This window comes from Echiichthys vipera, assembly GCF_963691815.1.
Source record: "Echiichthys vipera genome assembly, chromosome: 4".
In the NCBI taxonomy this organism is placed as follows: Eukaryota; Metazoa; Chordata; class Actinopteri; order Perciformes; family Trachinidae; genus Echiichthys; species Echiichthys vipera.
Window position 1 is genome coordinate 8,394,063 of NC_139829.1, and position 27,709 is coordinate 8,421,771.

A 27,709-nucleotide genomic window follows, 5' to 3' on the forward strand; every position below is an offset into this window, starting at 1 on the left:
TGCATGGCTCACTGAAACCCGTGCCTCTGCGCTAATGTCGCTGTAGCCCCAAATGTCACTGCTTCCCCCTCCATATCATCTGGGCCTTGCACAGTAACCATGTCATGTAGGTCACACAACTTCTCTCAGATGCTGAGGTGAAGAGCCGGTTCCAAAAGTCGAAGGTGTTTGTGTCTCGGGTCACACACACGCCTGCACACAAAAAACTTGTGTGCCATTGTTCACCAATGGACTTGATTTGAAACGAGGACTACTCAGGGAATCGATCACTCATGCCTTCCCTAATTACAGACAATAACAGGTGATTCATGTGACAGTACTGATGACAGCTAACAGGAAGTGCTACACATTATTCTTCAGTTTACTTTCTGTTTCTGTACCTTTGGAATTTTTATATTATGTTTTAGTCTTAAGTCAATGTTCCTTACATTTAGGCAAAACTTTTATGTTGAAGCAACATTAAACAATGAGTAGGGCTGCAGATTATTTTCATTACTGATTCACCTGTCAATAATTTCCTTGATTGATTGATTGATTAATTGTTTGGTCTATAAAATGTCAGAAAATGGTGAAAAAAGTTGATTGTTTCCCAAAGCCCAAGATGATGTCCTCAAATATCTTGTTTTTTCCACTACTCAAATATTATTCACTTTATTGTCACAGAGAGGAAAGAAACCAGAAAATATCCATATTTGAGAAGCTGAAATAAGAGAATTCTGACATTCTCTCAAAAAATGACTCTAGTGCAGAGCCGATTGTTCGATCTATCAATCAACAGAAAATTAATTGGCAACAATTTAAATTATCAACTTATTATTAATGTCATTTTTGTTGGTTTTTTATCAAAAAGGTAAAATATTTACTGATCCCAGCCTCTCAGCCTATCAATTGTTAATCAGGTTGGATAAAACAAGACACTTGGAGATGACACCATGGACTCTTTCAAATTGACTTTTTTCAGTATCTCAGACATTTTCTAGAACATAGGACGACTCAATCAATGAATTCAAATTAATTGGCAGTTTAACCAGTGACAAAAATAAACATTAGTTGCAGCCCTACATCGATGTATGCAAGATGCACTTGAGTTTGTTTGGTTTAATTGACATTAAAGTAAAGTATTAAGAAAGTGTACTATTACTATTGTGTGTTATTGGCCAGACTTTGATTTGATAGGACTTGACAGCTGTGAGGCTCGGCTCTCTACAGACCTGACTTGCCTTTTAACTTTAAAGTATCAGGTTTTGACCTGGTGAAGTCTCAGAAGAACTAAACATAATTAAGACAGCAACAAGCAGGCCCTTTCTTGGCTCTGGGAAACATCTTATTGACTTCTTTTTAGTGATGTTGTCAGCAATCAATGGTGGGAACAACTGATCTAACCAAAGCCTAAACCAATAAAAATAATTTATTTTACTCTAATTATTAACCTTAAACAAATAAATACTATAAACAGCTTTGAGGGGAAAATGTTGAGTCATTAACATTGAATGTTTAGATTCAGAGAATTGCACCGACTTGACTTTGACTCACCTCAAAATACATCAAAATAGGTAATAGAATTAAAAATAGTTCTCCTCCTAGGCAGAGAGAGGGAAAAAGGTACACTGAAGCTCAGTATTTAGACAGGCTGCAATTGTTTAAAACCCAAGCGGGTTTCTGTGTTAACTAAAGCTATTCTCTTTGTTTAGTCCAAGAGTGCCTAAGGAGTGAATTATTTTTTCAGGAGCTGTCTTAAAAACTCCAAGAGCACCTCAAGGTTCCCTGGATGTGAAACACAATGAGCACTTCTGCATTATGTTTGTTTGGAGAACAGCCTCAAAAAGAGAGTATCCAAATTAAAACCTGTGCACACACACTGTCTCTGGCAGCCCACACAGCAGCCTGAGACACTTCACAGAACTTTACTTATGTTGTTTGTGGAGTACAATCACAAATTGATGTTTAAAATTTGACTTTTTTTCTCACCGATAGCCGTCCCTCATTAACCGATCATTAATGATTTGCAGACAAGACGGCAACTGAGCCCCAGTTTGCCAGCAGGGGCCTGTTTCACAAAGCAGGTTCAAAAAACTCTGAGTCTAACCCGGAACTCTGAGTTGATCTACTCTGAGATAGGAAACTCTGAGTTTTCGGTTCCAGAACAGCTGATTTGCGTTAGGTTGATCAACTCAGAGTAGTTTGACCTGGAGTTAAGCGCGTGCACCACAAGTAAAAAAAGACAGCATCAATGGAGCCCTGATTCGACGAGTCACCATGGCAACGGGGAAGCGAAGGGCTACGCTACAACTGGAAATGGAAACATTAATGCGCTCATACGGGAGTTTGAGCAGGTTTACACCGCTGCTGCAGCAAAAGAGAGGGAGACGGTGCGGGAGGACATTGCGGCTCGGGTCAGTGCATAAGTTTAAATGTAGTCCAGTTGCAATCACAGTAATATCACAGGGGGAACTGCATGAGTGGGAGCCTATTAATTTATTTAATTTAAGTGCATTCCCACGGGGGAGAAGCGCAGCTTAAGATGAAACATAAAAACATTTTTCAAACAGGTAAAACCTCTGCACAGTCTCATGGTGACGCCTCATTTTGAGCAGGTTTTACATCGTAAAGTAAATATTACCGTAAGTGGCTGTTTTTTATACAACATATCAATGTTGTATAAAAAACTCCCATTTGCAAAAAAAACGCAGCGCAACACACAATATCTGCTGTGATATGAGAGCATCACTGGTTGTTAATGTTGGAAATGTAAGGAGGGGTGAGATGGACTGTGACATGAAACGGTGTTGTGCCGTATTCAGCCCCCTCGCATTATAGGTGATATTCTGGATCAGAAGGCAATATAGGAGTAGTTAATATACTGGTAACCCAATTAAAAGCACACACTTTTGAAACTATGAATTGCAAGAAAAGCTGGAATTATATTTAGAAACGCTGAGTCAAATACATTCAACTTGCTCAAAAGATCCATTTCATTCATTTTGTAATTATGGCTGCAGCATATTAAGGACGTCTGATAATCATCTCCCGACGAATATTTAATTCTCTTTGCGAAATGCGTCACCTTCATTCACGGGATCGTTATCAAAATGACACACCATGGTAGTGTAAATATTCACCACCTAATATAACTTCTAATGACTGATGTTTGCAGTGATTTTCTGAAAAAACAGACGGAACTATAGCAGAACTATACTTCGCCAAAACTCGCCCGCTGACTGAATGAATGAGGAAATGAAACACCGTGTGTGGCTGAAAGAGGGCGGAGACAGAGAGAAACTCAAGGTTTTCTGAGAAAAACCTGGTCCCGACCAGGTTAGTTTCAGAGAGCATGTTACCATGGTAACTGACCGAGAGGTTAAGTTACCTCTCTTTGTGAAACAGGCTAGAGTTACCCCTCTCTCTCTGGTTTGAGTTACCTCCCTTTGTGAAACGGAAAACTCAGAGTTTCCCTCATTTCAGGGTTAACAGACTCAGAGTTTTCACTAAACCTGCTTTGTGAAACAGGCCCCTGGAGGCTTGGACATGCTTTCAGAGGGCAGCTGCAGACTTGCACAGGCCATGATGTTGCGTGCATTGTCCTGGTCACATGCAGCCACTTTCCCCGGAGTGCCTGTCTCTGCTGCATTCACCTGCAAGGACGGCACTCACAGTGGAGAGCTACGGAGCAACATGGAACATGCCAGAAAAACGTAACTACTTTTGCGTTCATTTATTTTATTTCTCAGGTTGCTCTCTTTACTTGTGTGTCTCTTAAACTTGTTCTTTTTATGCTGCATTGTTTAAGGAGCCTGAGAATTAAGAATTCCATTGCCAACGACTGCTGCTGAAATTGTTGTGCATATGACTAATAAACCATCTTGAATCTTGAAAGATGCACAACCGTTAAAATGCAATTTGCTAGTCCAATAAGCTCCTCCAATAAAAGGGATGTATAGTTGCATGTGTCACCCACATGAGTTGCATTTACTATTTTTTAAACAATGATTTAACTGTTTAACTGATAACATGAATCTCACAAAATTCTTATTGTTGGTTAAACAGTTCATAAGTAACATGCCTAAATCATGTACGGTTAAAAAAAACAAGAAAACTATACTAACCATGTCCTGACTGCATATATCAAACATCTCATTTCACTTCTAGAAAGAAATCCACTTTAACTTGTACTTGCTGGCAACATAAATACTATTTTTGTTGCAAACGTGCTTATCTGTTGTTGTGTTTGTTGTGCTGCTCTAACAGACTATCAGACTAGTGTGAAGTGTGTTTGTGTGTGGGTTAAGAGGCAGAGAGAGAGAGAGTGTTGAAGCAGACAACAGCAGGCCTTGTTGGGGTCGCTCAGTTACAACATGCAGCCAAACTTAGGCTTCATTCATGGTGGAGAGCGAACTGCCTTTTAGGAAGAAATGCTCACTGTATTTCCTTTCAGGGAGTTCAATATATTTTCGTGACCTGCATCCGTTTTTTTCTCTCTTTCTCTCAAAGAACAAACAACCCAATGTCATCGTTGAAAGGTCAAGTGACAAACTGTTTCCACTCCGTCCCCACCCAACACCACTGATAAAATACAGGAAGCCAAAATACAGAAAAATGACTAAGAGGTTAATGATGTAAGATTGTGAATGGAGCCTATTTTTACCTCTGCTATGGATGTTTGTGATGTTTTCATTTGAGCTGGCAGAATAACTTGAAAACTACAGAGCAAACAACGTTGTGGAGTATTAGTTCATGTGCTACTACCCACTGGAATATGATATATGAGACATGGTACTTTATGACAATATTGTATTTCTATCTTTAATACAAATATTGTTGTTTCACAAGAACATTGGGTATCTCTATCATTTTAAGCATCTTTGGCTTCTTGAAAAGCGCTATATACAATAAATGTTATATATTATTATAAGTAATGGTCGGCTGATATGGGTTTTTCAATGAAAGGTACTGGTATTTAGTGAGCAGGGCGCCGATATGTAATGTCAATATCATGTTGTTATTTCTTAATTAAACACTTCATGATAGGCTTCACACTTGTTTACTGTCCCACCACCATCCCACATGATAAATTGTTGGGAGTATAATAGTTTTCTGAGCTCTGTAAGCTAGTTTAGCAACAATAATACATAACAAAGGGGAGCACTTACTTGGTTCTGCAGCAGCCACACATTTTTTGTTAATCGGCAGCTGACAGATTCATTGTTCTATCACTACCGTAAAGTTGCTGTGATGTGTGTAATTGTCCTGAAGATCAATTAATAAATCATGAAGTATATGTTTTAAGAAACACTGCATTGGCACTAGAAATAAGAAGATGATTCCATTTGGTGACGATAACATAAACATCTACAAGTAATTACAACAACAAAATATATTTTTAGCAAATGAATCTCCCTCCAAGATTAAATTTTCATATAAAATTTACCGGCACTAACACGGATTTGAATTAGAAACAAATATATATATATATATATTTATATTTAAATTAAATCTGGGCACAGAAAACCAAAGATGGGTATAAAAGTACAAAAAGTAAAAACACATTTGAGTAGTACAAACCCCACATTTCCTGTCATTAAACATAAAAAACAAGAAACAGCTATCACAACAACAACCACAACAACAACAACAACAAGAACCACAACAACAACAACAACAACACCAGTTAAGGACTATTTCTTTGATGTGCATGGTGTAATTTCCAGACACATTGGCAGTGTTGTTGCAGCTCTCAGATTCTTACACAATATAAAGACATTCAAATCAAGCTGTGAAAACTTAAGTGTTGCAATACTGGGGGATGGGAAATGCAAAGACATTTTTGTGTCTTCTCTGTGTAGGGATTAATATTTCTCTGTAAAGGACACAGTAGAGGTAGTATCACAACAAGCAACAAGAATTTGGGGTATTTGGCTCCAACCAGCAGGCAGACTGGATGGAAAGAAGACAGAGGTGCTCATGAGCCCCTTCCAGCTGCCATGTGACTGTTGGAAAGCGACTGGATGAATCACAGCGAGAGTCAGAAGAGAACACAACACAGCGTTTCTTGATTCAAAATATTGGTCAATGCTTCCAAGGATCTTTTCCACCCTCCTTCCAGATCCTTGGCTCGGGCCAGAGTCGCTAATTATCCCCAGGTTTCAGATGGAAAGAACTCATCAGATGCATTCAGGGTTCATACGTCTGGAGACGTGAAGACGCAATGTGGATAATATCTTCCCAGTGTGCCGGTTCAAGGGCAGAAATATCAGACGGAGCACGGGATCAGCTTCATTTAAGGATAAGTGACATCGCTGATGACAATGAAGAGAGAGGAGGCGTCTGTTTTTATATTCAGAACGTGTTCTTTCATATCTCGATAATGATATATATCATGATATAACATGTTCTCTGGTAATCCAATAAAGGAGTAGTCTATATGAAACCACACGGTAAAGCATGTCTTTTTTATAATGTGTGAATTATATACTTGACTGACAGTCACAAGTACTGAGTATTTACTAATTTTATTAAGAACTTTAGTGCAGAATTATCTCCCAGTCCTAGGTAGAATATAATAATTTACATTACTTAAGTAAAAGTATGTCAAAATTATAAATAGAAAGAAAGTACAGTACAGTACTAGTACCTGTACCAGGCATATTAACATTTTTGACCACTTCATCCTTCTACTCCATTACATTTAAGAGAAAATATATTCATTTATACTTACTAGGTACTTTTATATAAAAATATGAGCTCATATGATATGATGCAGTATCATACCTATCTACCCGTTAGTATTGGCATAATTGTCCCCACATTGATGAACTGCAACATTAAAATGCTCTTAGATTAATTTTTCAGTGATAAACAGAATCATATAATATTCTTTATTAATACAAAACTGTAAAATTAGTCTGAATAATGAGCACTTTTACTTTTGATACTTTGAGTACATTTTAAATATTATATTTTTTATATTATATTCTTCTTATATATATTTTTAAATAACACTTTTACTTAAGTAACATTTTGAATTCAGAACTTTTACTTGTGCAGTATGTTTTAGTATTTTTATTCTGTGTTATTCTACTTTTATTTAAGTTAAAGTTCTGAGTAGTTAATGCACCGCACACAGACACACAAAGACACACACAGATACACAAAGACACACACACACACACACACACACACACTCCTGAGGGGAGCATTCTCACTCCCCTCTGACAGCTTCAATGATTTGTGTTAATGACACATTAGAGGAAACATCCTCACTAAGCAAGCACCTGATAATAACCTTTAATGTTTTCAAATCACCACAGGGTAATTGCTATTGCTATCACTAAACACACTTCCCACATCCACATACTGCAATTCAAAACACACGCCTCACGCCCCGACAATAGAAATCAGATGGTGATTTATTTATTTTTTTCCGAGTATTTCAAGCTCAATCAGGTTTGAAGGAGGGAAAGAAGAGTGCAGATGTGTTTTTATGTTTAAAAGAGAATTTAATGATGAACTCAAATTAGAATACTAATAAATAAATAAATAGGAAAATTAACTTCTCCTAAGGCTTCATTTTTTTGTTCAACACAGCACAGCAGAACAGTAGATATTCATTAAATATAGCTCAGTTGACACAACACTGAATTAGTTCACGCTCACACTGTGAACCCACGAGAGTTCACCAACATCAGAGCTCAGCATTGTCACGTAAACAGCTTTTATCTGCCCAAACTATAACAAGAATTAACAGCCAAACACAGCTGCTGTGGACGTTGTGATTAAGTCAATGGAGCTGAGGTTCATCAAGGCACAAACCAAAACAAACAGAACAGAAAACAGCTGGCAAGTGCCAAAGAAATGGCTACAGACATTAGCAACTGACGCACAATATCAGGCCTCCCATGGCAGACTACCTGCAGCCTGTTATATTAACAATATGTCAATTCAAATTTTGCCACAGGTGGACTCCAATCGTGTTCCAAACACATCTCAAGGATAATTCAAGCAAACGAGATGCACCTGACTACAATTTGCGATGCCATAGCAAAGGGTCTGAAAACTCATGTTAATACGACAACCTAAACTGAAGAAAAACAACGGGGCTTGCTGCTAAGACCAACCCTGGTGGGGCCTCAGAGGAGAGGTGAGATAACCACTATTGAAACAACGGGCCTGCTAAATGGTAAGGCAATCTACTATAGTTCAGCCCACTCTCTGGTGTTTGAAAGCAGCCCTTATGTGTGTTTTTGCTTGTTTTCCACCGTTAAGGCTTTTATTGCAGTAATGTTAAAGTAAAATTCTGGCGTAAATTGTTATACATAGTTATATATATATATATATATATATATATGTATATGAGAAGAGTCACCTTACTGCCCCGAGCTTATCAATGTTAGCTGCGTTTGGCTGTTAGTGACTGTCCGGGATATCTCCGTTGATAGTTGTTACATGACACAAATGGTCTCGATTGCTTATTTGATAAGTGAATTTGCTGAAAAAGCCCTGGGATGATTTTACGCCGGAATTTCACTTTAAGTCACTCGCTGTTATATTCCCAAGGCACATCTTTTTAACCAGATCTTTATAATTGCAATGCACAATGTTTATGTAGGCACTCTGACTGTCTGAATTAGAGCACTAGAAAGGAAAGGTGACCAAGGTCGTTTGAGCTTTTGTGAGTTTATTAGCTATGATTGGTACATTGAGAAAAAGGGATGGTACACAGGGTATGACTTGAAGCCTGATTCGGGTATTTATAATAAATCGTACATGACGTGAGCATGGCATTAGGGTCTAACTAACACACTGAGCAAACTGAAACAACCATTCTACTAATGACCAGCTGGGAAGCTCCAACAGAGCAGCTGGAGGAGACACGCCTCAGAAAGAGAAGTGAGTGTTCATCCCTCCTGCAGAACGTGCCATTCGTTCTCCCTCATAGGCTCACTTTGCCTGGGATTTCATCCACTTGTCACTTTTGTGTCCTGAAGTTACAATCCTCAATATCACAGTGCCATCTCTTACAACAGCCAGCAAAGTGACAAAATGTTCCAATATTCCTTCTGGTGCAGACACTTGGCAGACATAAACCTCTCCGTCTGCTTCACCTGGAAACAGATGGTCAAACAGAAATAATCTTTCACCGACATCCTTGGTTTGACGCAGACTTCTGGAAGCTTTTGTGGAGCTTTTTCTTCTGGAAATCAAAGGAATCCTGAGGCCTTAAAAGGAGAAATTACTTCTTTCACAACGGAGTACAGTATCTGCATTCAAAGAGAGGCTGGTGGTGGTGGTGGTGGTGGAGGCGTAGTACGTTCAACTCCACACAAAAGCATGAAGAGAGAGTCAAGCAAACAGGCACCTTGCAAAAACTTTTTTCATCCAGGCGAGGTTTTCTGAGAACACATGCTCATGTTTAGCGGCGCCCTTCTTTGCATTCACAGATCAGCTTAAGTCATTTATTTTCCTCCGCTCAGACTAACCACAATTCAACAGGAACCAAACTACAGTATAAGAAGTAATTACCTCTGAAATCAGTTTCTTAACAGCCACTGAAATGTGTTCTGCATAGAATTCCTCTGGACCTTGCCACAATATGTCAATCTAATAAGAGGAAAGAGGAAGATTTTACATTAAATCAGCACTAAACAGTACTGAGATCTGTCTCTGCTGTCTTCAGCTGCACCGGTGACTTGCCTGCTGTAATAGTGATTTGCTTATTAATTACAGCACTAAGCGGCTTGGCAGTGGTGAGAACATCCCACTCCAACATGTCTTCTATTGCCAATTTACACACACTGCACTTCTTCAGTTTACTCACTCGCTTTAGAGCTATGACAAGACCCAAAAAACTCAGGCAGCACCCTGGTGTAAAATAAAATTAAAAAAGTAATATCAACAAATGAATTACAAGCTAAAGTCAACCAAAGTATTTACAGTTTGGTAACAGACATTTGTGACACACTCTTCGACTTGTGCCTTCTCAAATGTTCACTGTCATTAAATAGAGATTGTAAAAGTGGGGGGTCTCAGGACGCTTCTAGGCAGCTGCTGCTGTCAGTGACATGATTTGAACAGCGGTGAGAAATCAATGAGACAATAGAGAAATGTTGATATTTAAATCATGCATAACAGTAGGTTATTGTTGTTGTACAAAGCATTGCAGCTCAACCAAGGGAGTTTTGAGAAATGACAACCCGGTTAAGAATTAAACCTCTAACTTGCCTCCCCTGCTAGCTCACATTCACAGGCAAATTAAAGCAGGATTATACACTTCAAACTATTCTCATTTGCTTTTTTGTCTCTTCCTCCCTTGAATATTTTTCATTCCTGCCGGCTCACTAGATTCCTTCACACTCAGACAGCCCCCACTCTGCATATGTGACAAATATAAATCACCTCTTACTACAGTATAGATGCTTTTTCCCCCTTTCTCCGGCTCTCTGAGAGCTTCCTCAGACACAAGGCCATTCACTAGTTCCTCACTGTATTTTCACGACCATGTGAAAATAAAGCCTAATATCCAAGTGCTGCTGAGGGTGAATCCTTCACCTGGGCGTCAGGCCAGTTGACAGGAGATCAGATTGCAGGGGCACACTGAGCAGTCCAGACATTTTGCCCTCACTGAAATCCTCATTTCCCCCTGACAAATCATCTTTCAGCATGTTGGCTCTCTGTGTGTGTGTGTGTGTGTGTGTGTGTGTGTGTGTGTGTGTGTGTGTGTGTGTGTGTGTGTGTGTGTGTGTGTGTGTGTGTGTGTGTGTGTGTGTGTGTGTGTGTGTGTGTGTGTGTGTGTGTGTGTGTGTGTGTGTGTGTGTGTGTGTGTGTGTGTGTGTGTGTGTGTGTGTGTGGGTGTGTGTGTGTGTGTAGGTGTGGGAGGGTATGACAACCTGACTATTAATTAGTTGCCTGGCAGTAAATTAATCACCAACAATGTAATAATTAATTTAACTCTTGAGTCATTTATCAGGAAGACTTTTTCAAATATAAAGATTGCTGTGTTTCTTTTTCATGTTCTATCTCATAATACTCACATTTGAATTTAAATATAAAATGATAGCAATTGGTTTGATTATCATCAAATGTTTACTTCATAATTAAGACTACATGATCCATAAACCTTGTTCCTGCCTGTTGGCATGCGTCACTTCCTTGTGTCGTTTTGTGCTCATCTTTGTTGATAACATACATGTTGCCAAATAAGTAACAAGAAATCGCAACATAGAAATCCCAGTTTCTACATTACATTGTTTGTCCACCAGAGAGCACTGATACGTTTGTTTTCTTGTTTTACCAATTTTAAGGAGTCCTTGTCAAAAAATGTTTTTGAAATGCGATTATGTTAACAGTCAAAGTTAAAATATTGTGAAGAAAAGAGTACAATATACATCTGTATATTTGGCTACAATTTGTAAGATAGGAGGGATGTTTTGGAGCCATGAAGCCCTCAGTACCATACTATAAAAAATATACACATACTGTAACTGTATCATTAAAGAATAATATATGGAAGAAGGAAAATAATAATAGGAAACAATTTACTGATATAAAAGTCTTTGTTCATTTATTACAATATACTATATACTATCTGTCTGTAACACATGCCAACAGGGTAAAATCTACTCTCCAGCTTAATGAGCACCGCAACTCCTTTCTCCTAAAGCATCCAGAGCAATTTATTCATCTATTAAAACTGCCTTTCTCCAAACACATTAAGGTTTGTGGGAATAACTGGTGCTCCCCAGGAGAAACGATGAGGCAGGAACCTGGCCCCCGAAGACTTCCTCTCTTCCATTAGAACAGAAAGTATCAGGGCAACACTGACCTGGCAGACGGGTCAATTTATCACCAGAGCAATCGCACTCCCATTCACTTTGTGATTCCACACACGTTTTCCATTTGTTTGAGTCATTTTGGCTGCACAAAGCTCCTCTGTTCACGGAGGGACTCTTCTTTTTTGTTTGAACTCAGGAGCATTTCCATTGAGAGGGAGAGGGTTCACAGAATCAGAATTATTGATTTTAGTCAGGATGGACCCAGGACCCTCAGGTGTGTCAGCTCTGAATCAGAAAGTATTTAAAACTGTCCAGTTAATGAATTCATAACAAGTTAATATAGGCTTTGCTTCCAAACCATGCATTAACAACTGCATTACCAATTGGTAAAACTCTGTGCGTGTGTGTGCGTGTTAGCAGCTGTTCAGCCTCCACAATGATGTGTAAGAGCCCGAGAATGCAGATGGACAGCCTGCTAACCTCCACAACCCAGCTTAACGTTAACGTATAGCTATACTTGTTAGGTTTGGTAATAGCATATTTGAAGAGTTGGATCTTGGAGACAGACAGCAGCTGGATTCCAAGTCACTTATTAGATTTTCCTCACTCCTCACTTGAATCTTAAAAGCTGTCTCAAAGCTGCTCTGAGGATTGAGGAGGGATCTCTTTGGAGCCAGGAGCCAGGACATGCTGACATTTAAGTGGACACTGCAGATGATCAGACTGATGTGATACATAACAATATGTAGACAGATAACAGTAAAGAAACACTTTTTACATTAACCCAGTGAATGTTCTCATTTGTCCAGGTCATCGTTATCCCCAAAGAAATCTAAGTCAGGTTATTTGTCTAGCAAGACGTTTCATCTCTCATTCAAGAGGCTTCATCAGACCATTTATGCATCTGTCCAGGCTGGGACTGGTCCAACTAACTGGTGCAGAGATCCAGTTATTTAACCTCTAGTGAGGGCGTGCACAATGCCACTGATGTCACTGGAACCCTCAGTGCTCCAAGTGAATACGACAGTCATTGGATTGACAGTTATTGGTGGGAAGTAGGTTTGGACTTTGTTAGAGCTCTATTGAGTCTTAACGACAGTCGTTGGAGTCACAGGAGGACATTTGTGAACAGTTGTTCTTTGAGGTTATATTCTTGAATCTCCTGGGAAAGGATGAGAGGGCCGCATTGTAAATTGGAGATAAGTGGTGTCTCAGACCTCCTCCTTGTGGGCTTTCTCCTTGAGATTTAAGGGCGCACTCACACTGTCCGTCCTTTGCTTTAGGATGTGTGGTGTTCTGTCCTTGGGATGTACTAGTCTCTGTCTGAGTGTGTTACTGGGTTTGAAATACACAGAGATGCAGTGTTTGTTGAAGATCCTCCTGACTTTTAACATCCTTACTCATCATTTCCATTCAGTGACAGGTGAGACTGATCATTGCTGAGCACCAGGGTTTTTTCCTCAGCCAAATCACACTATTGTCTAGTCCATCTCATACCCGCCCTAAAGACCGCCGATCATCCAATTATAGCAAACTACAGGCAGTGACGAAGATCATCGGAAATTGTAAACTAAACTCTCGTGTCCTAACTGCACACAAGCATCAGGCTATCATGTCGCATCGATGCTCTCTGACCACACTTGTTCATAGAATGTGTGAAACACATAAAAGTCCCATGCAGCTGAGAACTACTAATGTGTTTAACAAGGAGCGAGCGCCATCACTTGACAGAGGCCGCCATTTTGCCCAAAGCTGCCACACACACACAGCAGTCACACAAGGGGCGCACATTGGATGGAAACACAACGAACCTTTTCAACTACCTAAAGACACACCGTCATAAACAGTCTGCTGAGTTAAACAGTGAGGAGACCAGCCACACCACAGCCAGCAGAGGATACAAGCAGCTTTAGGGAGCTTTTTGTTAAACGTCTACTGTACCACCCACACTGATTAAAATCTGCTTAGATAGGTTCTTTGGCCCAATTGCTCTGTAACATATTTTCTCTTTTAGGGCTATATTTTTACATAGGGCGATACTTTGGTTGCACGGCCAAGTAGCTTGCAAAATAATTAAAAATCAATATAAAAAAACTTAATGGTGATTTTACTTTGTGATATTATATTTTTGTCATATCGCCCACTCCTACTACAGAGAGCGTTTTTTAGTGTAAGTACAGTGCATTTGTGTGCAGACACAAACCTCATCAAGTCTCAGTCAAGCTGTTAAGGCCGACTGACAGCTTTGATCGGCTGCCACTGTCATCAAAAACGGACGCTGCTTCATGTGAAGAGAAAAGGACGTCTCATGTCTTTAAAAACATATTTCCTTGTTTCTTCTCTCCTCGAATGGTTTCTTACATCTTTCCGTTCATTACAGGGAAGAGGGACTAAGATGCAAGGAAAATATGCACGCCGGGCAAACATGGATGCAATTAAGACACTCAGATTCACCCAGAGAGCAAGGCTGGAAAGGAGGGGCTATTCACAGGTGAAAGAGAGCGAAGCTCGGTTTATGGTTGCCGTACTGAACTCCAATTACTCATTAACATTTTCATTGCAGTCTAAAGTTTAAGCATCATTTTAGAGAACTGTATTGCTTGTCAACTTCTTAAAAACTCCTAAGTTCAATAAGGTTTTGTCGTAACTTTCTTAGCCTTCAGACGTGAACATGAAGCTGTCAGAGTCCTTTTCAGGTAAAAAAGAAACCTCTTCCGTGAATCACACTGTTGATCCAGTGGAGCTCTGTAAAGAAACAAAGCTCTGCATGATTATTAGCACCTTTCCATGTGTAATTCCTCTGGCTTCTGTTTGCTTTCTTTGGCATCTCATATCACAGAAATGTGTTTTATAGGAAAACAGAAAATGCTCACGGCTGTTATTACTTGCAGGAGTGTCAGCAGAATCCCGTTTCCACGGACTGAATTGTTAAAACGGAGAAATTAAGCAAATATGTTGAGAATTATTTATTCAGAATCTTGATCCACAAACGTATAATCTTTTGTTTAAGGCGAGGCTGCATCAGAAACAATTCTCACAGTCAAGGTGACCTTAAGAAAAGTTCAAAGTACTCCCTCGCCAACAGCTAAAAGCAAAAGTCAACCCTGAAAAATACAGTATATGGACAAAAGTATGTGGACATTCCCATCACTTCTACAGTTGTGGATCCTTTCCTGTTTTAATGTGACAAAGTCAGGTCCATGAAGAAAGGGTTTTCCCAGTTTGGTTTGGAAGACCTTGAACACATGCAGGATCAACTGGAACACCAACTGCCCTGTTCATTAAAAATGTGGGGTTTGGTTGGAAGCATACGACAACAAGACACCTGCCGGGAGACTCATGTTGGCTTAAAAGTTGAAATGGAATAATATCTCAACTGCTGTTTCCAAGATAAAGAAAAAAAAAGCGAAAGGTAAAGACAACCTTTTTATTTCTCTGTAGGGTCCTTATAATGTTTTCAGACACTTAATAACAATCTGAGCCCAACTGTGGCAAAATCAAGCGCTTTTAATAGACCTACATTGATGTGTGAGAGATTTCCAGATTGAAAAATGCCAAATTTTAATTTCAGTTTTAAAGAGTCAGGGTACTGTAGAAGAAAGCTGAAGTAAGTCATTTACATATAATATTGCTTGAGATCACCCGCAAACAGAGGACAGAGATAATCCTCTCTGCAAAACTTTGTCGTTCCTCGCCACCGGGGAGGCCTATTGCCGTGAGGTGCAATTTCCTCAGCATCTTTGTTTTCACACCCACCTGCTGCTCACAAAACTGACTCTCAGGCCTCGACAATAAGAGGAGCTGAAACAAGCGCAACACCTTATCCACTCACAATACTGAGATCAGGAGGATTGTAAGCAAAGGCAACACTTTCTGAGACTCATCCTGTCTTCCTCTCTGCTCCAGTGAGGCCCTTTAGAAATGGATGTTGCCTTATCTTTACACTGCCTGCAGGAAAACGAGCGCTGTGTAAGTGTCAGTTCAAAAAAAATGATTTAATATCAATGCTATAAAATGCAAGAACGTCAAAGAGTGCAAACCATCAGCTGTCAGGTCCACAGTATGATCAATATATTAAAGATGCAGTCCGTACAAATGTGTTTATCAAACCCTTTCAGATCGGAAAGGCATTGGCAAGTGTTCAGTTCTTTCAAGAGTCATATAGAGTAAATGTTACATGTGGATCAAAAGAGAATTGTGGGCTTTTAAAGCTTATAAACACTTAAACACAAGTTTTTGAAAAGTGTCCTTCGAGTCTACAAACCAACACGCCTGACAGCTGCTAAGTACACCTGCGGCCACTCTCCTGGATGGCAGGATGTGCCTTGCTTAGAGGTATCACAGCAGGGCTTGTTATAGAAGGGAGAAATAACTCCTCCACTGCCGTCACTCAGAGGGAGTCTGGAAAACACATCTAGTCACAGGACGTGACAGAGGCCAGATTGGTGAGGTATGACAACCAATCATCACCAAAATATCAGAGCAAGCAGCAGTAATGAGACTGCAGCTACAGTGCAAATAATCTTCCACAGCATCCACCAGGATCAACATTAACCCTTTATTAGAAGGAGAGAGGTAGAAGAAGAAGGTACTGGTTTTTCCTTGTTGGGGGGGGGGCACTCCATGCATATTTTAGCCACCTAAAGCTTCACCCAAAAAAATCCATTTCAATTTAAATGTATGTTATATTTAGAATATTTTCGCTGCTTTACCTTGCTGTCAGACAGCGGTTTCCTCCAGTTTCCACAGAAGTTTCCCCTCCCGCTTTGGACCGTTCAGTCTCCCTCTGCAGAAGTTATTCTCCTGTATACTCCAGCTCATAAAGGGATCCTCTTGTCTCCACAGTGAACAGAGTTTCGTCTTTGCTGTTTATTTTCTTGTATCTGTTTATAAACAGCGGAAAGTCTGACTGAAACAGTTGGTCTGCGAAGTGATACAGTGCATGGCACAGTTGCACTTGTGCGTAGGAACACGTTTAGAAAATGTAGTGCCAAACAAAAGAGCTGTCTGACAGCAAGTTAAAGAGGTGAAACTATTCTAAATATAATGTAAAATTAAACTAATAATTTTTTAATTTTTTATTTTTTTATAGGTACATTTTAAGTATTGTTACAGCTGCTGCCCCCGTCCACGGCAGCTTCTTTGTCAGTACTGCTGATATACTACTGTCTGTTTATCAAAAGTACCTCATACAACCACACTTCAAAAAAGCAAAACCATCCCTCTAATGTAATATCTCATGTTATATCATAAAAATAAAGCTGCACTTGGAAGCAACAGGTTGCCTTAAAATACTGAGAGCATTGCACATATCTATGTTAAACCCTGCTCCACAAAATGTGAATCAAAACAATGTGGACAGCACGGAATATAGTACAGTATATAGTATTATTCAACTAAAAGCATACTTGACGTCACTCTTTAACATTTCTTTAATGCCTTTCTTGTGAATGCACAGAGCAGCTAAGTCAGCAATTGAAGTATTTTCCTAATTTTGAATTTACATCTAAACTACCTGAATTAAATAGAAGCAGAGGGATATCGTTGATTATTTAACAACACATTATTGCCGCAATTGGTTTGAAAATGATGTTTTATGTATTGGCATTATTTTCACATGAAGAATTGCTCCGAGTGCAATCAGCAGCAATTTCTACAGTGAAGAAGCCGGCCAGGGGGCACAAATGTCAGCTGTAGCATTTTTCTTGCAATCAGGAACAAAGAACTGTGAAAGTGCTGTAGAATTCATCTAAATCGACCTTGAAGAAGATTTCAAATCAACTGATGTTTCATGCATTGACAGGATTCTACAACAGAGTTTGTTTGCATTACTCTTTGTACTGTACCCTGTACAACCGCTATACCATTTTCCATCCAACTAGCTAGCTCCCTCCATTCATAATGAACTTAACTTCAGAAATCATGGTCGCCTAAACAACTCTCACTTCACCATCTATAGCTCTTTGGAGGTGCTAATGGTTGCTCTCCAAAACCTGCCCAGGACAGACACAGGCACAGTTCGAGCGAGGTGGACACAGTGTCCGATAAACACATAGTCTATTTCACATGGCTTGACTTCTTTACTAATACTGGAAGCCCTGACAAGCTGTGAAAAGTGTTTCCACTACCTGCTGCTGATGAATGGCACACCTGCAACCTCATATGTCACTTGCACTCCAATTGAACAGGTTTCCTCACCCTTGCTGCAATGTAACGAGCAGCACACCGTCATGGTCAAATAAAGAGCAGCCACTGTGTCCAGATATAGTTCTGAGCCACCTTCATGTCACCTTTCTCTTCATGGGTCTGTTAGGAAGCGTTTCAAACTAAATGAGCAGTGCCAGCTGTTTGCCTGATAAAAGCATTAGAAATCATGACATTTGCATAATAACGCTAAAAAAACTCAGTAAGATGCTTGAATTCTGCAGGAGGAACCGCTGTGACTATAATACATAAGCAACCGAGTAACCTAAACAGGACATTACACCTGTGCTCACAGTGTAAGGGCTGTAAACACATAGTTGTTTAGTGGAATTGATTTTCTGAGCACATGTTGAATATAAATCTGCAGAAACTCTCAAAGAGTCACATTAGTACATGAGCTTGTTTCTTTTATTACTGTACACCACATTTTTACCACACATGGCTGTTGTGTGGTGCTTCATGTCAAAGACATGATGGAAGAGGTACAGCGGGGAGACAAGCTTTCTCTAAAAAGTGTTTTATGTTTTATAAAACATGAAACAAATTTCTTCATTGTAGCTCTCTAATTGCGGCTGTTGAAATAATTTATTTCCATTTGCATGCATTCGCAGAATCTGACGACAGGCTGCGCACATAGACAACAACCGTTTTGTAATTATTTCCACCAGGACTTTGTTCTTCCCTGTTGGATTCTTGTCATCTCCTGTTGATCAAATTAAGAGCTCACAAACCTTGTGAGATGATCAGAAATGGCCAAAATCAGACAATTTACATTTAAATGAGCTTGAAATTTCAAACGGTTATAGTTTGAATGTGTTCAAAGTGTTTCCCAATGAATATATTGAATAAATTGTGTGTAATATACAAATGCACAGACACATTTGTGAAATGGAGAAATTATTCAAACACATTGTGAAATGTTATTTCATTTTTATAATAATTGAATTGTATTTGGTATTATATATTATCCAGTATCCTTCTTATTCCTAACCCTGTGATACCTTGTGCGAACCACATCACTTAGTTAATGCTAATCTTACCTAGGCCCCATTCAGACTGGATTAACATCACAGGGGGAGGTGGGGAATGATATATTTACCGTGCTCCTCGTTAATTTAACCATTGGGAAATGATAAGATATGGTCTGTAATAGACATGGCCATTTAACAGGAAAGCATGGGAGCGTTGAAAGGGAAGCATGGAGGAAAATGTGAGGCAAAGATAATGGCTTAGTTTAAAAAAAAATCATACTCACAGACAGGACGCACATATATTTACCCTTCGAGGGTATCTTATCGCCTTGATAAAGCAATATTAACAAAAAGGCATTTCTTATGACTCCAGAACATGTCCCAGAATGATCAAATCTTTAAGTTCTTTTCAGTGTCCAGGTAATCCAGTGATAGTTGTCTGCACATCCACAGGTACGTATGACAACAGTAAATATCAATAGCTAAATCGACATTTTTAAATTAACTTTTTATAGTGCCGCTCTACAAAGTGTTGCAGTAGTAGGAGCTCACTTGGCTAAATTTGTTAGCAGCTGCTCAAGGAAAGCAGTGAAAATACAACATGCCATTATGAAATCCGTGTTTTCAAATGTTATTGTACACTAGTTGGTCTCTACTAATCCTTTCTTTAAGCTCCAAGCTTGTCTTTGTTAAAATACAGTCTTTAGAATGGACTTGACGCCAGTTGTGCAAAACAAACTTTGACCCAGTCTTACCTACGCACGAGCTTAGCGATGCACTTTTATGTGGAGGCTGAAAAGCTCATGTGACTATGGCGAGACATTATTGACAATCTCCATGCGTCTTACTAATGTGCAGCTAATCATTTATCATTTGCGGCAACGTCATTATGGAGGATCAGAGAAAAAGAAAAAGGAAATTTCATGGACATCAAGATATTAAAAAGGCAAAGAGCTGTTACAGGAGAGGTGTGTCTGTGTTTGATTGACAGCAGCGGGCGGGTGGAGCTCCACAGGTAACATGAAAGCAGGGAAAGGAACACAGACTTTGGTGTATCTTACATCTCACAGATAGCAGTGGTAACATTATTAAGGACCAAATCAGCATCTGAACGGACCAAAGTTGACATTTGCAGGTAAGTTTATATGCTGCTGCCCAGTGAATTAGCTAGCTATCTAGTGTAACAGGATGATGAATGACATTAGCGGAGCACTTTTCACCGGTGAACCTTTGGTTGGTCGCTCGTTCACCAAGCTGAGGTGAAGGACAAGACGTGTGTTCATATCTGCAAGCTAGCTTGAAAAAATGGAGGAGCTAATGTGCTAAAGGAAAGCTAATGTAGGTTGTTGTCCAAAGTTTGAGGCACTTTTGTTGTGTAACGTTATCAGGTTGCTCAAATATATGAAACGGCTGATATTTTTACTTTTAACCTGCTCCTGACTGGGCGTAAGATTTAGACCCAGTCTAAACGAGTTGAAGGCTTAAGCCTAGATCATGCAACGGGCATAACTGTCAGGTCAGACTTTCAACGCCAAGTTAAGAGGGACTTATCTTTCGAGCAGGAAAAAGGCCTGTTCGTGCGACCAAAGCCTCCTTGGCTCGTGCTACACTCTTCCACCAAGTTTCATGAAAAAACATAACTTCCTTGGCAGAGGTAGTAATGAGTTGAATGTTAGGTATATCTCTAATTATTTCCCAAATTTATATATTTTAAACATTTTATTAATAGGATTACATACTGTGCTTGATATTTTCTTATTTATTTGAAATTGACCGAGTTGAGCTTCCAAACCTTAGCACTGACAGCTGCTCCTCAAGGTTTTGGAGATATTTTGAGACATGAACTTAAGTTACCAAAAACAATTCCTATTTCTATTCATGAATTCCGATCCTCCGTAATGTATGAAACAAACAACATGTGATTACAACCACTGCCAGCACCAAAAATCTCCACAGGATTGCTCGAAACTGCCAGGCAAATAAATATTCATATAGCAATTTTCACAGCATGTGTAACAGCCTGTGGAGAAAAAAAAAAAGAAACTTAATATAGTTTGGGATTATAAATTGAGCAACTGATTGCCTGAAAAACTATATCTTTGGGTGGGCTTTCTCTTTGAGTCTGCAATGGTGTGAAAAAGGTTCCATAACAACAATCATGGTGAATCTTCTCTGACAGGATTTTTATTTAGAAATCCCAAAGGAAATACAACATTAAGTAGGTCTGTCAGAAGCTACTGCGACAAAGTATCAGATATTCATAAAATGATCATACTACCATGAATCCATTAAGACAGCATACATATGCACACCACACACACAATGATGTAGCCTATCTGGCTAAAAACCAGTATTTCAGCTCTGTTTACACCACAACTGAACCCAGATGGACCGCGACACAGCCAAGTACAATTACCAACAGATTGGGACTCACATTGACATACATATTCTGTCTCTTTATCTTGTGTGTTGTTAAAATGTTTTCTATCACATTCAAATTATATAAGAACTTTAAATATGGATACATTTATTTTTTCATGACTGGAAGCTTTGACACTTTTTGCTCCTTAACACAGAGTGATTCACAGGAAGAAGTCTTTTCTGTTGCAGATTTCCTTCACAGTGGATGTGACATGTACATGTTTCCGTCAGCAGGGACATTTGTTTGGTATAAATAGAGGGAAAACTGGGTATTCAGAGCAAGCAGTGACAGGTGTGTTAGCATGAATAATAATAATAATAATAGCAGAAGTAAAGGCAAAATTATTTGTGTGACAATAGAAATCAACTGTCAAGTGCAAATGCAAGATTTCAAGTGTGGAATGACAACTCAGTCTTATTTGCTGATGAAGACTATAAAATAAAAGCCTCAAGAAAGCTGAAAAACTGACCTTTGAGTTGAGACTTTTTGCCAAGTCAGGTTTGAGTACGGCTTTACAGTAGTAATGAAGTTTATAGTAGTAATGAAGGTTTGTGAAGGTGCAATAGGCTCATTAATTCACAATCTTTCTCTCCGGCTTCTACTCCATCAGCTGACTATGGGTGTTCACTCATGTTAAACCAACCGTTTTTTGACACAGTCTCCTTCAGCGTATAATATTGTTGCTGTCAAACTTTAGATCTGTTCCCCTCTCTGCGGCTGTCAGTTGTCATTTCAGTATGAACTGATTTGATCCTTCTCCCTTCCCCACCCCATTCATCTCCAGTCTCCATCATATCCAGAGCCCTGTCCTACTCCACGTCGCATCATCCAGATCTAAGGATGCTATGATTCACCAGTTGTCATGGTTTCATAACTTGATTTATGGTTCCTGCATTGTTGTCCTGTTAAAATGAATGAATCGAATAAACAGTGATATTTCCTCTGACAATAATCATGATATCAACATCTTATATCGTGACATCCATATCAAGATCTTCAGCAAACTCCCTTTGACTCTTCTCACTTCACTTCACTCTATATCAGTCACTATTGGTTGAAGTAGCACTTGTGTCAGTAGGATATCTACTGTAGTGGCAGCTTTACTACCAACACTTGTAGCCCTTATTCTCTTATCTGTGTGAATGAGGTGCTTCAGTTTTGCTTCTTGTGTGTTTGTGTAGCCTGCCTGTTGTTATTTCAGGTTCCCGGGTGGAGAGGAGGAGGGGTGGCTCAGGCTCTACTGTAGCGTTTGGTGACATGAAGAAGCTGCTTGACATTGTCCTGGATCCATCTTTTTCATCGATGTCTATTGCATACAGTGCCTAGAAAGTTATGATACCTTTTGAAATAGTAACTATTTTTGTTTTACAGCCCTAAATGATAATAAAAAATATATATATTATTCCAGTGTGATTTTCACATTTTGCCTTAAAACATTCAAGTGATTTTTGTTTTTAAAAATTTCTGAAAATTAATAAAAAAGAATTGATAAAAAATCTAGAATAGCAGGGTTGGAAAGTTGATGAATCCCTTTAGAATAACCATCATAAACATTATCAGGTAAAACCAATCACCTTCCAGATTACACACCAAGTTAATTCACCTCCACCTGACATCAACTGTGGTGTTTTTGATTTGACTTCAGAATAAAATGAGCTGTTCCTTTGATTTGACTTCAGAATAAAATCAACTGTTCCTTTGATTTGACTTCAGAATAAAATGAGCTGTTCCTTTGATTTGACTTCAGAATAAAATGAGCTGTTCCTTTGATTTGACTTCAGAATAAAATGAGCTGTTCCTTTGATTTGACTTCAGAATAAAAATCAGCTGTTCCTTTGATTTGACTTCAGAATAAAATCAGCTGTTCCTTTGATTTGACTTAAGAATAAAAATCAGCTGTTCTTGAGGATTCCACTGCCAGTAGTTCATGGTAACACCAAGAATTCACCATGGTTGAAAAGATGCTTTCAAAAGAGCTCCGGGGTAAAGTTGTGGATAGGCAAAAGTTGGGAAAAGGATATTAAATATTTCAGAGGCTTTAACTATCCCTCTGAGTACTAGTGATAGGCCAATACATTGGTCAGCCAATATTATCGGCCGATATTTGCTTTTTTAGGTGTATCGTATCGGCCAATGCTGGCTGCGGCGTTCAGCGATAGTTTTTTCCCAGTATTATTTACAGACAGACATCCACAGGCAGCTCTGTGTTGCTGGAGACGCCTTTATTAAGTTCAATAAACATTCCTTTTTTTTAAAAGTTGAGACTTGTAATATTTGTTATCATTGTGTAATTTTTATGATGTAAATTGAAGAAGCAAAAGTAGTATCGGCTCCAAATATCAGCTCAAGAAAGTCTGCAATTAGTATCATTCATCAGCTAAGGCTGATTTTAAAAAATCAGTATTGGCCTCGGCCTTTAAAAATCCATATCGGTCAATGCCTACTGAGTACCATGCAGAGTATTGTTCAGAAGTGGAAGGCATATGGCTCCACCCAGACCTGGCCTAGATCAGGCCGCCCCTCCAAACTGAAGACCGAGCCAGGAAAAGAGGGAAGCTACCAAGAGGCCCATGGTGACCTTGAAGGAGTTACAAGTCTTAATGGCAGAGGCTGGTCGATCTGTGCATGTGACAACAACTTCACAAGTTCTACATGTGGCAGGGTTCTTCTGGAAAAAAAAACATGTTGAAGATTCTGATGCCAAAAGGTTCTATGGCCAGAACTTTTTGGGCTGAACTCCAAGAGCTCTATGTTCGGCAGAAACCAAACTCAGCACACCACCCAAACCACCCGATCCCTACAGTGAAGCATGGTGGTGGCAGCATTATGTTGTGGGCTTGTTTCTCTCCAGTAGAGACTGGGCAGTTGGTCAGGATTAAAGGGAAAATGGATGCTGCCAAGTCTACCCACATTCTTGAGGAAAACCTGGGACCCTCTGTTAGACACATTGCATGGCCCTGTCTTTCGGTTTCATTAAAGAAGCCATTTTATTGCATCTGGTACATGAATATGATAGCCCCCCTCCTAAGCTCACCTACAAAGCCATCAACAAACCTATCTGACTCATCTTTGGGCTTCTGCTACCCAAATCTTGTCCAGTTACCCACAGATACTGCATTACTATGCAAATATCCATTTATAGAGATTATACGATAGCTAACCTTCTTTGGGGTTAGGATTTTTTTTTTTCTGAACAGTTTGAGAGCATTCAGTAATTTTTTCACATATGGTTGTGATGTTTGAGCACTATCATATGACACAGGTTAGTGAGTTGAACTACGCACTAATAATTAATATAAAATTGATTTATTGACTTTAGAAGCTCCTCACTTCAGACTGAAAGATTATACAGTAACAACGCAGAAAGTCACATTTTAAGTTGACCAATGGTAATATAAGAAGAAATGTTATCATAATCATAGAGCAGCAGTAGCAGTAGTACAAGCAGTACTAGCATCCAGTCTCAGTAGCAGTAAACCTTGTGGTTTTGCATCCTACCTTTTAGCTGGTAGTCCACAGAGATGTCTGAGGAGGCCTGCAGCAGAGCCGACCTGCGGTAAACCACGTGGACCCGGCCCTGGTCCTCCAGCTCCTGGGTGCCTCTCTCGAGTGGCTCGATAAAGTACTCGTCTGAGTCGGTGCGGATCATCCCAGCCTGCAACACAACAACAGGTCAGTGAGAGTGTAGAACCACGCTGCTCATACAGCAAGTGGACCTGCTCCTCTATTTAGTAGCAGTATTAGTACAAAGTAGTACAAAGTACAAAGTATGGACAGTTCTGGAAACTTCTTAATTGCAAAAGCACCAACAACAAAAAGGTCACAAATCACTATTGCATTGAGCTGCTTTTTTTAATGTAAATTTATGCAGACAGACGGCAACATCCCGATACTATATGTTCAAAAGAGAATTTTTCCAAGTACTAATAACCTCTTCAAAAGTATTTGGCACTTTCTTTTTGACATTGTTACATGTTGTTTAGATCTGTTTCTTGCAACTACAATCTGTTTGTGACCATCAGTTGGTTACCCAACAGCTGCAGGTGGTGATCAGAAAGCTCCACATCATTAGTGACACATTGGAATGAAATTGCTTTGTGATGACTACCTGCTGCCCTCAGATTTCCTGCAATAAGATGTCAGTCATGCCCGGAGTTTAGGACGAATAAATGGGTGTAACTGTCCAGCTGACATGATGTACAAACAAACTGAGAGTAGAGCTTGTCCAAATCCAAGTGATGTTCTGAAGCAGGTGTCACAGGCGTAAAAGGCTTAGTGAATCAGCATCAAAACACACATTTTAGCATAAGTGACTCAGCAAAACCATCGATAGGCACTTTGTGTAATTATTGTACATTTTGTGTGTCCTTCAAAACAGTTACAAATGCTCATAAAGCCGGAAGCTTGTGTGATGTGTATAACACACATCACTGTGTTGCGAACAACAGAGGCATCAGGTTAGACAGGAAGACTTTAATTAACATTAACTAGTTCATGTTTAACAGCAACATTCATCCTTTGCCATGGCAGAAAGAAATGCTGCTACTGTGCACCTGTGCCCAGACAGAGCCACCTCTCACAGAGCTCTAGAGGAATTTGTTCCAGCTCTTGATCAGCCTCCATTTCTGCACCTCGCAGGCCGTACCTCACTCTGGCCTCTCCACTAACATTCAGTTGGACTGTGCACATATGGTGCTTTGCAAGAATCACGCACACTGAACTCGTTTCCGACTCCCACAGTCCCAAATGAACTGAACACTCCCATCTAACCCCTCCTATTTACACACACTACTGACTAGTAGTGTGTGTAAACTCAAGTTTGCAGAATATGTATGTCCCAATGTGTGCTGCACATAGATGAACAGTCAGTAAAATTGAATTAAACCTTTTTTTTCCAGCCTGTAAAGCCTATTGACTTGGGTTTTAACCCATCCTATGGAGCAGTGGGCAGCTAAAAGGCGCGCATGGAGAAATTAGGAGCTCAGTATCTTGCTCAAGGACACTTCAACATGTAGACGGGATAGTTGCCCAGTTATAAGCTAGATGAAAAGCACGACTGGCTCAGACTAAATTAATCCAGGGATGTGATTGGATTATAGGGTTTCAAATCAGTAGGCCATGACAAAGAAAGTAAGTTTTAAGTAATTATTCATGGGAAGGGGGCACCTATTATATTATTATAGAAATTGTGTAAGTCATTTGTTAGAGTACTCATTACAGGTGAAAGTAATATTACTGTAATATGCTATTAGTAACTAGTTACTGCCCAACATTGCATATGTGCTGCCAGCTGTCACTTGGCATCCTTGCTCCCCATGGGTGTTGACATGAGGAGCTACAAACCTAAAATGCATTAATTAAACTGAAATTTTGTGAAAATCCATAATCCTCTGCTTCAGTGAAAATGAAAAACATTGAATGAAAATATGACTTGCTGGATGAACCTTTTTAAAAGCACCCTATTGAGTTTCTTCATGTAAACAAAACCAAATATGTTCATCCAGCTTTACTGATGAACAGACTTATAAGGTTTATATGACAAACCACGTGATTCTTATGCTACTGAATCACAACAAAGCCTTGTACAATATGTGTTATTTTGCCAGCAAAGAGAGAGGATGAAAATACATGCTAAAAAAGAATCTAAATCCTAGGGGAAAGTGGGACTGTTCATAATTATATGAAATATTGATGTGACAGTTGTTATGCAGACAGCAGAGTGATGTGAATATGGTGATGTCAGAAATAGATAAAAAAAATAAACATTGATTTTACAGTATTAATTCATTTTTTATATATTTTCTTATTTGCACATTGCTGCCGAAAAACTCTACGTCTGGTGTTTTAAAAGGATCCAAACCAAACTTTATGTTGAGGTAGTTCCCTACTGTAGGGATTTCCTCCTCAGCTCATATTGTGTACATGTATGCAGGCATCACTCTCAGATACAGATTATTAACATTGTGTATTTCAGCATATGTGTTGTCAGGCTGAAATGCAGTTTGCTTAATCGTGTGTTAATTACCAGTTCCTCACATGCACTAGTATTTTCAGACATGGTTCGTGGATTACACAGCCTCAAAAATTCCTGGATATATACCCATAACCACATCCTGTCTTTCCCTTTATTTTCTCTGAGCTCATCATGGAGGACGGCAGCTGCCAAAATAATGAAAAAACAACTCAATAAATTAATTAATATGCCATTAAATATAACAAAAATAATATTAAAAATAAAATTAGGTTAATATCATTAATTGATAAAATGTATTTGTTTTTGATTTTGGTAGCTTCCTTCCTCCATAATCTTCCACCAGGATTTACTCGCAGCTATACAAACTGCCCCT

The 27,709-nt window shown here is 39.3% G+C and overlaps 1 protein-coding gene across 1 annotated transcript in view; it reads right to left on the bottom strand.

Moving 5' to 3' along the window:
* Positions 1-27,709, bottom strand: part of adamts3 (ADAM metallopeptidase with thrombospondin type 1 motif, 3) — a gene marked incomplete at its 3' end in the record, with an annotated part of 147,069 nt that overhangs the window by 91,734 nt on the left and 27,626 nt on the right. Inside the window, exon 4 of the mRNA XM_083912903.1 lies at positions 24,861-25,017. Within this exon, the coding sequence (XP_083769029.1) occupies positions 24,861-25,017 (157 nt within the window). The remainder of the gene's footprint in view (positions 1-24,860; positions 25,018-27,709) is intronic.